The sequence below is a fragment of the Rhinatrema bivittatum genome, chromosome 6 (genome assembly GCF_901001135.1).
Source record: "Rhinatrema bivittatum chromosome 6, aRhiBiv1.1, whole genome shotgun sequence".
In the NCBI taxonomy this organism is placed as follows: domain Eukaryota; kingdom Metazoa; phylum Chordata; class Amphibia; order Gymnophiona; family Rhinatrematidae; genus Rhinatrema; species Rhinatrema bivittatum.
This window is the reverse complement of record NC_042620.1, coordinates 249,428,356-249,443,876: the sequence shown is the minus strand read 5'-3', so window position 1 is coordinate 249,443,876 and position 15,521 is coordinate 249,428,356. Positions and strand designations below refer to the sequence as shown.

The following is a 15,521-nucleotide window of genomic DNA, read 5'->3' as shown; positions in this document are numbered from 1 at the left end:
CTGAATATGGCTGGGTAAGCCATTTAGATGGGATATGGATCTCCATAATTTTGCCAATCCTTCTAGTAACATAAAAATACAATTTAGTTACATGGGTAGTTTAGAGCAAAAAAATATCAGCGGTCTATCAAATCCGGCCTCTTTCTGATGGCTAACACCTCTATCCAAATGGCAGAATGGTGAAGGAAAGGGCTACTAACCTTGGTATCGGCCAAACGGCTGGTGACAGTTGGGTCAGAAAGCACCTCTAGGGGGAAAAAAAAAAAAGAAGAGAAAGAAAGTTTATAAACTGGGTCAAATTTAGCGACCAGACAGCAGCAGTATATTAGAAATTGGCTGCTGGAGGGACTTGATCTGACTGGCTGGACGACCAGGGCTTTAGCCCTCTGAGCTGCTGGAGGGCACTGATGAAAGTAAGCATTGACGATATAAAAAAAAAAAAAAAAAGAGGCCTTGCACTGATTCTGCTGACAGTCAGAGACCTGGTCCTGAGGAATCAAAGTGGTCCCAGAGACTAGAAAGTGTTGCTGGGAACCGAAAAAATTGGTTTCCAGCAACTCAAGTACTATCAAGGCAAAGTGACACTGATAAAATTAGCATTGCTTTTAATTCCGAAAAAAAACCAAAAAACACTGTACATTATCTTATCACACTACATTTATCTTATTTTTAAAAACTATGTACCGGACCGATATGGCACTTGTGTAAAGTAACGTTTCAGCATCATTATTTGTTTGTGCCTATTGTAAACCGTTGTGACGGAAACTACTAAACGACGGTATAGAAAAGACTTAAATAAATAAATAAATATCAATGGTCCTTGCTCCAGGCCCTGAGGGAGCTTCCATTTGAATTTTTAATTCATGGGTTGCTAATCCTGTTTAAAAATAAATGTAGTTTAAACATTATCAGACTCTGACAGTACCAGAGAATGTAATATCGGCATGAATTGCTTAAAGTACTCGTTACGGCAATAGTAGTTACTTACACTAATTATATCCAATTATAGGAAGGTGCAAGTTTCCATAGAAAAAGAAATTCAAGTTCAATGGGTCATGATATGAAGGTGAAGGGAGGGAGGCTCAGAGGAAATACTTCTTTACTGAGTGGGTGACGGATGCTTGGAATAACTTACCAGCAGAGGCGACGGACACCAATATGGCTCAAAAAAATCACAAAACAAAAGAGCCCTCAACTTCCCTCTTCTCCCACCTTTCCTGTCACCTAGCACCCCTTAGTCTCTCTCCCCCCACTGCTTCCTTCCAGCCCTCAGCCTTTTTCTTACTCCTCTCCCTGCAGCCCTCAGGTTCTCTCTCTCCCTCATCTTTCCTCCTGCAGCCCTCTTCCATCTTTTCTTCTCAATCCCTCCCCCTGAATCGTTCAGCCTCTCTCCCCCCCCCCCCCATTAACCCCTCTCTCTCCTAACACGGCTACTATCAGGTTATCTTGCTCCCTTCTCAACTTCTCCTGCAGCCCTCAGATTCTCATTTCCCTCATTCATCCCCCAGTATCCCTGAGTCTCCCACCCCATCCCTCACCTTCCCTCGACCCTCCTATATAGCCCTCAGCTTTATTAACTTCTCACCTCTTCCCTTGTAGCCTTAAGCATATCTTCCCTTCCCCATTCCGACTCTACAGTCCTTTGTCTGTCTCTTCCCTCCCCAACTCCTTCTGGAGCCTTCTGCCTTATCTTTCTGTCTGGAGTACTATGCTTCTCCTCCATCCCGCTCCCTGCAGCCTTCATTCACTTTCCAAATTCGTTTTCCTCTGCAGCTCTCAGCCTTTCCCTCCTCCCCCTATAGGCCTCTATCTCCAATATCTCTGACCTCCTTCTTCCTTCCCTGTATAGCCTTCCACCATTCTTCCCTCCTATTTCTCTCTTTACAGTTCTTCACTGCTCTGCTCCCTCTGCAAGATGTCTTCTATCCTCCCCCTGTAACCCTTTGCTTTTTCCCTCCTTACTCCTCCCCATGTGGCCTTCTACCTCTCTCCCACATCTCTATTCCTCCCCAAATAGCCCTAATAGTGTCCATCCCCAGCCTGTCTCCCCCTTCCTCAACCATTCCCATCTGCCTCTCTCTCCCACCTTCACCAGCGAGGTTTAACTGCTCTCAAATCCGGCTGCTCCTCCTCCACAACCATTATTTTCACCAGATCCAACTCCTAGCTCCTGCTTGTGACTCTCTGTTTAAGTCTTCACAAAAGAGGGTGCCAACAGGGCAAGACTGCTGTACTGCTTCCTGTCTGATATTACAACACAAACTATAAGCTTTGGCCCACTTTACTGTGGTAATACAATACCAGAAACATTTTCCCTGTTAACACTGCCAGCTAATAGAACTTTTAAAGAACACGCATACCCACAGAAGTTTAAAAGGACACGAGGTACCTTTTAACGAGTACTTGTGCCCAGAGGAGGAATGGACTTGAACAAATTTGGAACGATTTTCCAGAAGCAGCTTGTTATCCATTTTCACGGCCTGCTGGAACATGTAGTCACAGAACTGTTCTCTGACAAACCCTGGACTGGCTATCAGCACGCACTTGACCACTGAGGGAATGTGAAGACAAATTAAACAGATGAGAGGGGGGAAAGCCAAAAGGAAAGAAAAATCAAATAAATCAGTGCTACATCTTACCATCAAAGCTAATGTGCCTCAGGATCCCCTGCATGACTTGCTCATAAAACCTCTCCAAAGCCTGTAAGAAAGGACGGGTGTCACTGACTGACAGCATTACTGTATCAGAAGGTTTGCATCCACAATTTTCATCAGTTTCCATTTGGATTTGCATTTTTAGATTGTTTGCCTTTCCAAATCTGAGTTTATGTACAATTACAGATTAGGTACCGTAATTATTTCCTTGTCCAAGAGGACTTACAAATCCACGTTATATCTGAGGCAATGAAGAGTCAAGTAGATTGGCCCAAGGTCACAAGGAGTATCTGTGAGAGAAGCAAGATCCAACTCCATACTTCTTTAGTTTTTTGCCTGCTGCTCTAACCACTAAGCTGTTCCTTCCTCGACCAAAAAGAATACCCAAGCGTACCTCTAATGTTCTGCATTTAAGACAAAGCTCCGACTCCAGGAAACCTGCCCTGCCTAGCTGTACTGGGGACAAATATGACCTGGTCAAGAATTTCTACTGCACTTCTCGCTCCGTGAATGCCTCTGTGGGTACATCATTTTTAAAAAAAAAAGACCATGCTTATCTTACAACTTTGGTGGGACAAACAGTGGTTCCCAAGGCAGAGGGGGGTTCTTTTTGATATCAGTACATTTTTTTAAATTAAAGGGAATGGGGTAAATCTTTTTGTCAGGAAGGCATGTTTGCTTGGGAAGAAAACCATACTGCATACGTGGTGTGAGTGGAGCTCCCCTTCTTTTTGGGATTGGAGAATTAGATTACATGGCCTAATGCTGTTAGAAAATTTGAACACAACTTGTTCCTTTAAAAGTAAAATGTAAATTTATTGAAATATGGGATCCCTATTTATAAAACCTCTCTCCCAAGGCCCTTGAGGTGACGCGAGTCCTTCTGGTGTGACATATACACATGGAACTACTGGATCCTTTGAGCTTTATATTGCATGCTATCTGCCTCCTGGTTTTGCCTGTACCATCAACACAGCTGAGAGTGAGTGAGAGGAGTAGGCACTGGTCTACAAGAGATATGGGCACAGGGGTTTCATTCAGATGAGACAGGTACTAAATGTATATTTGGTTTTGTTTGATTTGTTATTGTTCTGTGGATAATAGTTTATTATCCTTATTGTCTTGGGATGGGAGGGGGGGGATGGAGTGGGAGAGGGTTGGGGGGAAAGCTACTGGGCATTTTAAAAAAATCAATTACTTGCAATGATTGTAACTCTCTCTTATCTGGATGTGCTACAGAAACAATTGTATGCCAAGCTTTTTGTATTTGAATTACATTTAATACACATATTAAACATAAAGTTACCTTTAAGAATTTAATACAGAAGACATCAATTTCAGCTCTCTCTCTCTCTGTATGTATCTCTCTCTCACCCTCTCCTCTCTATTTCTTTCTCACCTTGTCATGCTGGCTGCAATTCCCCCTCCTCTTCCTGGGAATGGTTGTCTCGACCTTGGCTCGCAGCAGGGTCATACTTGGAGTGACCAGGCAAATATTAGCCAGACCTTCCTGCATCACTACAGCGGCCACATCAGCATTCCACGCCGGATCGCAAGCCTGATCTGGAGACATGAGACAGCATAAAAGAATTTCCAAGCATACCTTGAAAATGTTAGCTATACAAATTGCACCCTATGAACTCCAGAAGGCAACTCTCTGACATAATGCAAGTACTAAAAAGGGGCATTAACAGCAAAGTTGAGAGATTGAGATCATTCCCAACATACCCTGGCTTATGAACGAGGTAAGCAGTTAAGTTCTCCGCAGGTACTAAGCTATGGCCATCTTACAGTCCAGTGAATGAAGGGCCTTCTAAGTCCTATGTGCAGCTAGCTTTGGAAAAAATGTGGGAAAGACAATGGCTTGATTAATGTGAAACACAAACAACTTTTGGTAGAAATTTCAGGTGAGAATGAACCATCCTGTTGTGAAAAAAACTACAGATAGGGTGAATAAGAGACTGAAGCTTGTAATTTATTCACTCTTCTCACTGAAGTGATTGTCACTAAAAATATTACCTTTCGGAGGGAGGGGGGAGCACTGATGGTGGCGGACGTCTTTTGCTAAGCTCCATCCAACTATCTGGCTTGGACTCCTCTCTCTTTTCTGTGTTTTGTTTTGTTTTTTGAAAATGTTAAGTGAGCAATACGACTGTTTTACCTATTTTGATCATGGGCTCCAGAAGGACTCATAATACTAGTGAGCAGCAGATAACCGACTTGCAAGGAATCGGGAGTGTCTGAGATTGGGCATGGGAAACCCACTGATCGAGGGATACCAAGGAGAGGTACCAGCAGAGGAAGAGCGTTGAGATCAGACGCTGCTGGCGTTACCTGAAATTAAAGATACGAGACCTGAATTTAGCAAGGGACTTCTGCAGTGCGCACTATTTTCATGAAACTGGGAGAGCGGTTCGATTCTTTGAGCCCTCAGGTCGATGAATTGCAGGAGCAGGCATCAGACATTGTGCACTGGATATTGACAGCAGCAAATTCAATCCCTCTCTGCACAAGCAGGTGATGGGGTGTTAATGGGCGAATGACCAATATAAAAAACTGATCGAGAAAATCTAACATCCGACTTATCAGGGTTCCGGAGAAAATGGAAAAAAGAGACCTAGTGGTTTTCCTGGGAACGCTGCTGCGAGAGATGTTGGTGACTGCTAGTGCTCGTTTCAAGTTGGTACTTGACCATGCATACTGTGTCCTTGCACGAGTATGCAAGGCGCGAGATTAACCTTGTGTCTTTATAGTAAAATTCCGTAAGTTTAGGACAAAGAAAGGGCACTGAGTAAGGAACGTAATGCTGGATCTTTTGACTATAAAAGGTCAAGAAGTGGTGATTTTCCCAGATTATAGTGCTGAGACACAAAAAAAGGGGGGCAGCTTTTGGTGCAATAAAGAAGAGACTGTTTTAAAAGCAACCGAAATTTAAACTACTTTATCCAGTGCGTTTACATGTTTCTGGTTAGAAATACGTGGAGGCAATTTGATTCCCCGGAGACAGCTGAGCTACTGTTTGCTGCACCATAACAAAATGGCAAATCATTTGATTCTTGATCTGATTCACATCATGGCTCACCACATATTCAGGAGAAATCCCTTGGAAAGTTGTGGCTTCAGCACCGATAGCGGGGGGGGGGGGGTAAAAGTCCACCACTGGGCACTGCCAAGTAGGATGTGAGTGGCTGTTTCCCCGGAGAAGGAGGAGACTGGCCAGCTTTGCCTTCGAGAATTAGCTGCTAATCAAAATTTGCCTATGAGCAAGGCAGTAACTGCACCGAAGAGGAGGCTAACATTTAATCTGAGCACTGAAAAATCCACTCGATCTGTAAAGACTGATCTACCCGATTCTGGAACCAGAAATGAAGATGTGAAAAAACTGGACCTTTTTTTTTCCTCTTCTCTCTCTCTCGATAGCTTTGTCTCACTTGCTCAGTTGTGATATCAATTATTGAGGGGGAGGGGAAGGAGGCTGGAGGTGCTAGCGAGCCTGCTGAATGTTATTTGGGGTAGGTATATGAGAGGAGAAGAATTGGGGGGGGAGGGGGAGATAGCGCTGAAGGGGGAAGGTACATTTTATTTTGTGAAAGAATGGGGCTTGATAAAATTTGTGCAGGATAAAATGAGTAAACTGGGGATGGTAGATGTATGGAGGAAATTGAATCTGGGGATGAAGGATTAGACCTTCTATGCCTTTGCCCATTGATCATATTCTCACACTGAAATTTGGTGGATGGGTAGAGAATATGTCTGGAGAGTGGAATGGTGTGAGAGAAACCCTATCACAATCTCTGATCATGGTATGACACTGATATATTTTCTATGTGGCCCTCACTCAGCTAAAAGAAGCAGGCAGTCCTTAAATGAATCTTTATTGCAGGATCAGGAAATCTGTAAGGGAACTGAAAAGCAGTGGTGAGAATTCTTAATTCATAAGATATAGATGGGATGAATGTACACATAGTGTGGGAGACAGATAAGATGGTGCTTAGGGGACATATCTACAACAGCCTTTCGAAAAAAAACAAATAGAGATGCAGCCATAGGAGAACTAGAAAAGGAAATTGCAGTGCTAGAGTATAATCATAAAAGTACAGGGAATATCCAGGTGTACTAGGCATTATGTCAGGCTAGAGGTCAGCTGAATGTACTGATGGGACATAGAATTCATCGGCTTATAAAATATATTAGTTGGTTCTATTTTGAGAAGATTAATAAACCAGAAAGTATATCAGCTAAGCATCTTAAAAGGGTGATGTGTTGCCAAATACTTATAGGAAATAAAGGGAAGAAATGGAGTGGTTACATCTCCCCAAGAAAATTGCACATTTGCTTATGGGCAGCTATACGGTTCACAGGGGAAGACTGTATGTATGAATGATTGTATGAGAGAGAGCATGTGACAATGAGAGCCTGTGCTTGAGCAAGACAGCATGTGGAAGTGAGAGCCTGGGTGTGTGAGAGAGTCAGACAGCGTGTACAAGAGAGAGACTGTGTGTATGAATGATTGTATGAGAGACAGCCTGTGACAGTGAGAGCCTGTGCTTGAGCAAGATAGCATGTGGGAGTGAGAGAGAGCCTGTGTGTGTGAGGGTCAGACAGCTTGTGCCAGTGAGAGACTGTGTATGAATGATTGTATGAGAGAGAGCATGTGACAGTGAGAGCCTGTGTGTGTGTGAGAGAGAGAAATGCATGTGAGAATGAGAGCTTGACTGTGTGTTTGAGGGAAGAAATGGAGAGAAAAGAAACAGAAAAAAAAGACAATATAAAAGGAATTGGCAAACAAAATAAGAAAGGGAAGGTGGAAAAAAAAAGCCTGTGACCAACAAATTAGAAAACTAAGATCAGACAGCAAAGGTTAAAAAAAAAAATTACTTTTTAGCGATTGGCACATGTAATCTTTGGGAATGTGCAAGAATAGCACTTTCTCTATGCGGATCTCACAATGTACGAGATCAGCAGGAGAAAGTGGAAGCCCACGGGGCCTGCACAGAGGCGGCAGCAGAATGGGCTTCAGTGTCAGTAGCAGCAATCAGCACCTCCCCAATAGCCATGCTGCAGCAGTGACAGTGGGAGCAGAGGAATGAGTGAGGTTCCGAGGTTGCTGGCAAAAGAGAGGGGGGTCTGCCTTTAGTGTGTGCATGTGTATGAATGGGACTCTGCCTAGTGGTGTATGTGTGTGAATGCATGGGTGCCTGCCTGGGGGTCTGGGTGAGAGAATGAATGTTTGCATGCCTGGGGGATCAGGAGGGAGTGGTGTGAAAGTGAATGGGAGCCTGCCTGGGGGTAGTGTGTGTGTGTGTGTGTGTGTGTGTGTGTGTGTGTGTGTGTGTGTGAGAATGACTGGGAGCTTGCCTGGGTGTGTGTGTTTGGGTGTATGTGAGGGAGCCAGTGAGTGTGAGAGCATGAGTGTGTATGAGAAAATCCAAGGGAGTAAGAGTTTGTATGTGGAGGGGGAGAGAGTGTCTTAGAGCCTGAGAGTGTGTCAGTGTCGGTGAGAGCGAGAGTTTATGGTGGATATAAGAACATGAATGTGTATGTATGTGACAGTGTATGTGTGAGAGAGAATGGACATGTGAGTATGTGTGAGAGAGAGAGGATAACCTCCTAATCCTCGACAATATCAGGGTGACAGGAAATCAAGAGCTCCCACAGAAGGGGACAGCAGGGGCTTTTTAAAATCCTTATTAGTTTTAATTATTGAATATTATTTGATGTCTGCTCTTTTTGAAATATTTTATTGGTGTTATATACAAATTTTTGAAAATTTCCCTGAGTACTGGAGGTTCTATTCATCAGCAGTTTTGAAATATATATTTTTAGTATGGTTTTCCTATTGTGATGTTTTATAGTTCTTGATTTTATTGTTTGATGTTTTATGTGGCATGATGGTATTTTCTGTTTTTCCATTGCTGCATTACATTCAGTCTAACTTGTTGTGATTTCCAGTTCAGTTTGTCTGTGCATATTTTATGGTCCCTTTATTCTGTATTTGGTGACTCATCAAATTGTATGTGTAATTGGGTACCTATGGGCCAGTATAGAGAAAAATCCCATGGGCCACTATTTTCCCACAATCCGCCCCTGGTAATGCCCTAGTTCTGCTCTGCATCCATTGTTGGAGGTCAAGGGGAGTTCCCGTGGATGCAGAGTGTCACATGTTCAGTGTGTCACGCATGTGAGAACCATCTGTCAGGTGTGTCCTGGCCGAAAAAAGGTTGAGAACCACTGCTCTACACTATCAGGGCCAATCTGTGTATTCCTCCTTTTTATGAAATCCATCAATTGCCTATATCACTTTTTTAAATTTTTGATATTATAATACCTCAGTAAATCACACATGCAGTAGAATATTTAAATAACAATTTAATATTATATTCATATGGGACTTAAATCTGTGACTCTGCATTGTTCAGTAAGATCTACATCTTCCATGTCCTTTACTTATTTTCATTTCTTGATATAACTCATTTTGTTGCTATTACCCTTTTTGTATTGAGTTGCTATGGTTAGTGCAACATTGCTGAGTCAAAGAGGTGAGCTAGGAAGCATGTTTTTATGAAGCAACATGCCATGGGAAAATACAGTGGTGAATGGAAGTACTATAAGTATTTAACCTTTCACATTTTTGTCTGTATTTTAGCCCTCAGAAAATGTACTCGTGAGCGGATATATCTTCTTTATGCTTTCCAACATATGGAATAGAAAGAATTATATAAAAAGGTATCCATGTTTGTGTTAGGACAATGACTCTCCAGAACAGAAACAGAAATTCAGCAAATTTGGCATGCAAGAAGAAAATGTGAATCTCTTAGTTTGAAAACCAGAAACTCTGGATGAGTATTTTTTAGAATATCAAGCCTTCAGAAAAAATCTCCACTGCCTTCTGTTGGAAACTGTTAGAAGCTGCAGGATAGTGACTAGTGCTCCACTTCAAAGACCCACCCTTCCAGATCACCACAGGCTGTCCAATACAGAAAATACATAACTGCAGCAGGTGGTGAATGATGGCATCAAAAAGCACCTTCAACGCCACAGTTCTCACACTGCCAAAGTCACAAACACCCCTACAAAAACACACTTGTATACCCGAACACCACCACCACAGAGATAAGGAAAATAACTGATGCAGCTTCTCAATCCACACCGCTACATACATCTGCTCCAACCACCCTCCTATAGACAGCCATACCCATAAGACACCCACATCCTCACAATCTCCCTTGCATGCACATTCCTACTACACATTACCCCCCACACATAAACCCATTCAAACACATGCATCCATCTCCCCCCCCCCCCAATTACTCACTTATACCTCCCATGCACAAACACACATTCATACCTCCACACAGCCCCAGGCAAACAACCCCCTCCCCCACAAGTTATCATTCACCCCATCACAACCACATCCCCCCAAAATACCCCATAACCCTCCATAGACCCCCTCCATGCACATAATCCGCTAGCCTCTCAAACACATACATACGTCTCACAATACACACTTCTCCTATTCACCCTACACAATCCCACCAACTCCACCCCCACCCCTCCTACAAATCTATGCTGGAAATTATTCCCAAAGACTCAGCCTTTGCTTCTTTGGTAATATATTTTTGGAGATGTGCTAAAGTGCCCAGAGTATTTTTCTTACAATTCAGCAAAGATTGTTATTAGAAAATGCTACATTTGGCCTGTGTCTCCAGTGTAATGCAGCACTATGGAAGTTCAAGATAAGCTGCAGACTGGCTAAGGGGTTAGCAGGTACTCACCTATTCTCTCCAGCACCACACTGTCCCACTGCTTCTTGGCCAGGGTGAACTTACGATTCGGTTCCAGCTCAATAGTGTGGTATGCTCCCATCTACAAGAAGACAAAAGCTGGATGACAGTGCTGCAGCTCCCATTTCCAGGAAGAAGAGAGCTAGGGCAATAAGGGGTTACTAAATGGGCTTCAACGCCCTTCTCCTTGATACCTTGACATAGTCGTTCTCCTGGATATTGGTGCCTTTCACCCGCAGCTGGCAAGCCTGGGAGTCAAAGTCAATAGTCTCTACGCAGATGGTGAGAGTGGTACGGATGCGGCTGCTGCCCACGCTGCCTGTGGAGGATTCCATCTGCACTTTCCTGTCACGAAGACACCACATGTCAGTTATAGGGATAAGCGCGTCCAGCAAAATTCAGCTTCCTTCGCGGTTTATGGCAGTCTGCATGAGACACCCATCCCCATTTTATTCACAGTCTGGCCCTCTCTCCTTGCCCCTCTATTTCTTTCTAGTCCATCTCCCTCCCTATATTCCACCTCTCACCCAACAGGGAAGGCTTCCTTTCTCTCACACCAAATGCTGAATGTTTCCAAGCTGTTCCTCCGCCTCCCTCGCTCTCTCATACATGGAGGCTCTCAGAAACTGTCTTTCTTGCCAGTGGAAGGTTGTTGCTTCCCTCCCTCTCGCTCACCTGATAGTGGAGGCTCGAAGGCTGTCTCCAATCTGCAGCAGATTGTAGGTATGCCACATGTCCTCTGGCTCTTCTGGGACCAGCGTCACTTGGCTTAGATTCAGCGTCCACCAGAAGAAAAATAAACAAGGGAAGGAAGGAGAGAGACAGAAGGGAAAATTTAGAATCAGAGTACACGGAGGAGCTCTTTTTTTTTGTAATTAAAGAAACCCCATCCTAACCCATTTTACCCTAGAATAGCTATAAACATTTAGAATGCTATTTTCAAGCTGTCCATATTGTGACACTGTCCTTTGCATATATTTTCAAAACTAAAGTAAATATATGTTCAATTTAAAACTTGTCACAGGGACATTTGAACCGTATTTTGTGGAGGTACTTTTTTCATGGAAAACACCACATATAGATGTGAAAATGCAGCCTGCATGCATTAACTTTCTTCACCTCATCTAAACATGCCCTCCAGTTACATCTAAATGCAACTACAAGTGCACAAATTGTGGAGTACCATGACAGCTTTTAGCCACATTTAGGTAGGAAATTTTTCAGTCAATTTATGTGCATAAATCTTTGCCTGCATGAACGGCTTAAAAGAAATCGGTCACTTCATAACATAATAGACATGCAGTCAATGGTGCCTTCTATGACATGAACATCAAAATAACTATTTAACTGTTGGACAGTGCTTGCAAACACAAGCATGTGGCAATTTTATACTTATATATATATATATGTATATATAAAGAGAGTGAGAGAAAGTTATTGATTCTAATACACGTACATACACAGTACTTTTCTTGTTCTTTAAGAAAGAATGGTGCTGGTATTCAGATGCAGTGCCATCCTTAGGAGGAAGGGAACTGGGGTAATCACCCAGTGCCCTACAACCTCACATTAGCTCCGCCCCCTGCAACTGGCTGCAGGGTTCAGTCATGATATGATCCTCCACCCATCCCATCCTCCCTGTTGCGAGCAGGAGGCATAAGAGAGCACCACTCTTACCTGCTGGTGCCTCTACTGTCATCGTCATGATATGGGAAAAGCAACAGCAGGGGGAAGGTGGTTAAGAGAGAGGGGGGGCGGGACTTCATTGGTCCATTTCCTCCTCCCTTTCCTATTGGTTCTTTTCTCAGATTTAGTTTCAAGAAACGTTATTGTCATGACAAAATCTGTACATGAAATCTAGATACATGATGGCAGAAAAAGACCTAATGGCCCATCCAGTCTGCCCATCAATGTTGTCAAAGTAATATACAGAGAGAATAATTTTATTTAACCTTCTTTTTTTTTTTTTTATTGAAAATTCAACATCACAACAACTTTGCAGGAAATAACATATCAAATAAGTACATCCTTATCATGCATAACCTGCTATTGAAACAATTTCACAAGGTCCCTTTACCCAGCAAAATCCCACCCCAGAAAGCACAGTAAAACAGATCAGATCCTCAAAAAATTAACCACCAAACTACACATTTTAGTAGGCAGAGAGTCAAGAAACAGGGTCCAAATCTTCAAAAATTGCTGGTGTCACTGTAATATGCTTTTACACATGGCCATCTCTAAAATCATGAAATTATAAGTTTGCATCTGCCATATTGTCAGAGTTGGAGAGTCACCATTGATCCACTGCAACAGTATACTTTTTTTTTTTTAAACAATCAAGCAGGACTCCCCCACATAAAGCAAAAAAAATTATGATCCTGTAAATCTTGTGAGTCAAATTTGTCCAATAAACATAAGGAAGGGTCCAAAGTTACCAATATTCCTGCCCTTTGGGTAATAAACCGAAATACACCTTCCCATAGATGCATAAGATGCACACAACCTCATATACAATGAAAATAAGTACCCTCAGAACTACCACATTTTAGACAATGGCTTTGAATAGTGCCTCATAGCATCCATCTATGCAAGTTCACTCCAGCAGTGGCCACAAGGTGGTAGTATTATAATTCAGTGGTTGTCAAGTAGAGATATGAATACCATCCCTACCGGTTCTTGGAAGCTTGTCAGAGGGTACCCAGCCAGTTCACTGCTGCTGTGTGAGAGCCAGGATCCATTACCAGCACTGATTTGCATTCCTTCCAGTGGCATAGCCCAAACTGATGTTTTGGTAGGGCCTAAGGTTAACATAGGTGGGGCATTATGCATATAGGTGTGAGATGGTAACCTCACTTTTATCAGCAATCCCCTACCCTCCAGCTGTCTCAATGCTCTTCCTACCACAATGAGAGCAAGAGAGACACACAGTGGTGGGGAGAAGGCATTTGGAGAAACTAATGGGGACAGGGTAAGGCATGGTAAAGAGACTCATAGTCCATGTCCCACCCCGTCCTCTGCTGCTTCTCTCTCTCAACCCCCTTATCCCCAACAGTCTATGTCTCTCTACTTTCAGCCCCCAGCCCCTATTCCCAGCAGTCACTCTCTCTCTGATCTCCCATACTGTCCCCAATAGTCTTTTAGACTCCGTCTCAAGTCATCACAATCCCATCTTAGCCCCAAAAATATCTCTTCCTGCCTCTCTCTTAACTGAACATGCCACCAAGTTCTCCCAGAGCCATACAATTGAACATGATGCTTTTAAACATAAACTTTAAAAGAATATTCAAATTCTGGAGTTGCTTCAGTAACAAGAACACAAACTGCCTGCACTGCCAGCTCTCAACACAAATCCCTATACCATAACAATCAGAACTCCATGCAGGGATCACCTTGTTTGACTCTGTTTGCTATAAAGGGAACTATAAACCAAGGAAATGAAAATTACTTATGAAAAGGTAGCACTGCAAATATTGCAAAAGGTCCTAGAACACATTGCTTCGATGGCAGGGAGGGGAGGGGAAGTGGATTCAGATGTCAACCATCACAGGCACTGACTTTTATATGGTACAGATGGCCTACATTCATCAATGGCAGGAAAGAGAATGCTAAGTGAAAAAATCAGATCATACATTATCAGGCATTTAGAGTAGGGTCCAGGGTTGGCAGGAAATGGGTAGTATATTTGGAATGTCACCCCAAAGCAAAACAGGAAGAGGGAAGAATAAGTAACAATATCAATCAGTTCAAAAAAGCAGAAAATGTGAATATGAAGAGCAGCTGGAAGGCTATGACTACAAATGCTCATAGTCTGGGCAACAAAATCCCAGACTAGCAGGCCCTAATGGTGGAGGCAGACTTGGACATTGTTGCTGTTACAGAGACCCGGTTCACTGATTCTCATGATTGGGATGTGGCCATCAGGCTATAACTTGCTAAGAAAGGACAGAGAGGACAGAAAAGGGAAAGGAGTAGCTCTTTATGTAAAAAAAAACAATATCCAAGCAACTGAACTGCAAGGAGCGTGGGATGGAGAAGAGGCATTGTGCTTCCATTTTTACTGGTGTGATCCACAGGCCACCAACTCAAACAGAAGAACTGGACGGAGAACTTACTAGAGACATCCAAAAGGTGGGAAAGAAGGGCAAAGTGTTACTCGTTAAAGATTTTAACCTGCTGATGTAGACTGGAGTATCCCTTCTGCAGAATCTACAAGAAGTAGAGAGATAGTGGATGCACTTCAAGGGGCTCTGCTCAAACAAATGGTAATGGAACCCACGAGAGAGGCTGTGATACTTGATCTGATGCTTACTAATGGTGACAATGTTTCTAATGTTCGGGTAGGAGCTCACCTGAGTACCAGTGGTCATCAGACAGTATGGTTTGATTTTGCAAATAAGATATAGAGAAGACACATGAAGACCCAAGTTTTGAATTTCAAAAATACAAGACTCTCAAAATGGGGACATACCTGGAGGAAGAACTGGAAGACTGGGAGAAAATGGGCGAGATGGAACAACAGTGGGCCAAGTTAAAAGGAGCTATTACAAAGGCAACAAATCTATATGTTAGACAAGTAGACAAGAGTAAGAGGAAAAAGAAACTGATCTGATTCTCTAAGAAGGTGGCTGAAAAAATAAAGGCAAAAAGAACAGTGTTCAAGAAGTATAAAGGATCCCAAAAAAAGGAACACAGACGAATATCTGATAAAACTGAGGGAGATGAAGAAAGAAATAAGGAAAGCAAAAGTTTAAGCGGAAGAAAGAATGGCCAAAGAAGTAAAGCAAGGAGACAAAACATTTTTTCAGATATATCAGTGAAAGAAGGGGGGGGGGGGGTCAGAAGTGGTATAGGAAAATTGAAATGTGACAAGGAGCAACATGTAGAGAGTAGCAAAGAAATGGCAAACAAATACTTCAGTTTGGCATTCATTAAAGATGACTCTAGTGAAGAACTGTTCCTGGTTAACAAGACCGATGATGGGGATGGAGTAGACAAAAACCGTTTACAGAAGAGAATGTCTGGGAGGAGCTAGGCAAACAAAGTGGACAGGGCCATGGGGCCCGATGAGGTACACCCCAGGATA

The 15,521-nt window shown here is 42.9% G+C and overlaps 1 protein-coding gene across 1 annotated transcript in view; it reads right to left on the bottom strand.

The window, feature by feature from the left end:
* Positions 1–15,521, bottom strand: part of PELO (pelota mRNA surveillance and ribosome rescue factor) — a 103,583-nt gene that overhangs the window by 80,581 nt on the left and 7,481 nt on the right. The window contains exons 2-8 of the mRNA XM_029606766.1: positions 11,114–11,206; positions 10,633–10,783; positions 10,430–10,520; positions 4,054–4,217; positions 2,640–2,700; positions 2,390–2,551; positions 201–247 (exon numbers count right to left, since the gene is read on the bottom strand). Of these exons, the coding sequence (XP_029462626.1) occupies positions 201–247; positions 2,390–2,551; positions 2,640–2,700; positions 4,054–4,217; positions 10,430–10,520; positions 10,633–10,783; positions 11,114–11,206 (769 nt within the window). The remainder of the gene's footprint in view (positions 1–200; positions 248–2,389; positions 2,552–2,639; positions 2,701–4,053; positions 4,218–10,429; positions 10,521–10,632; positions 10,784–11,113; positions 11,207–15,521) is intronic.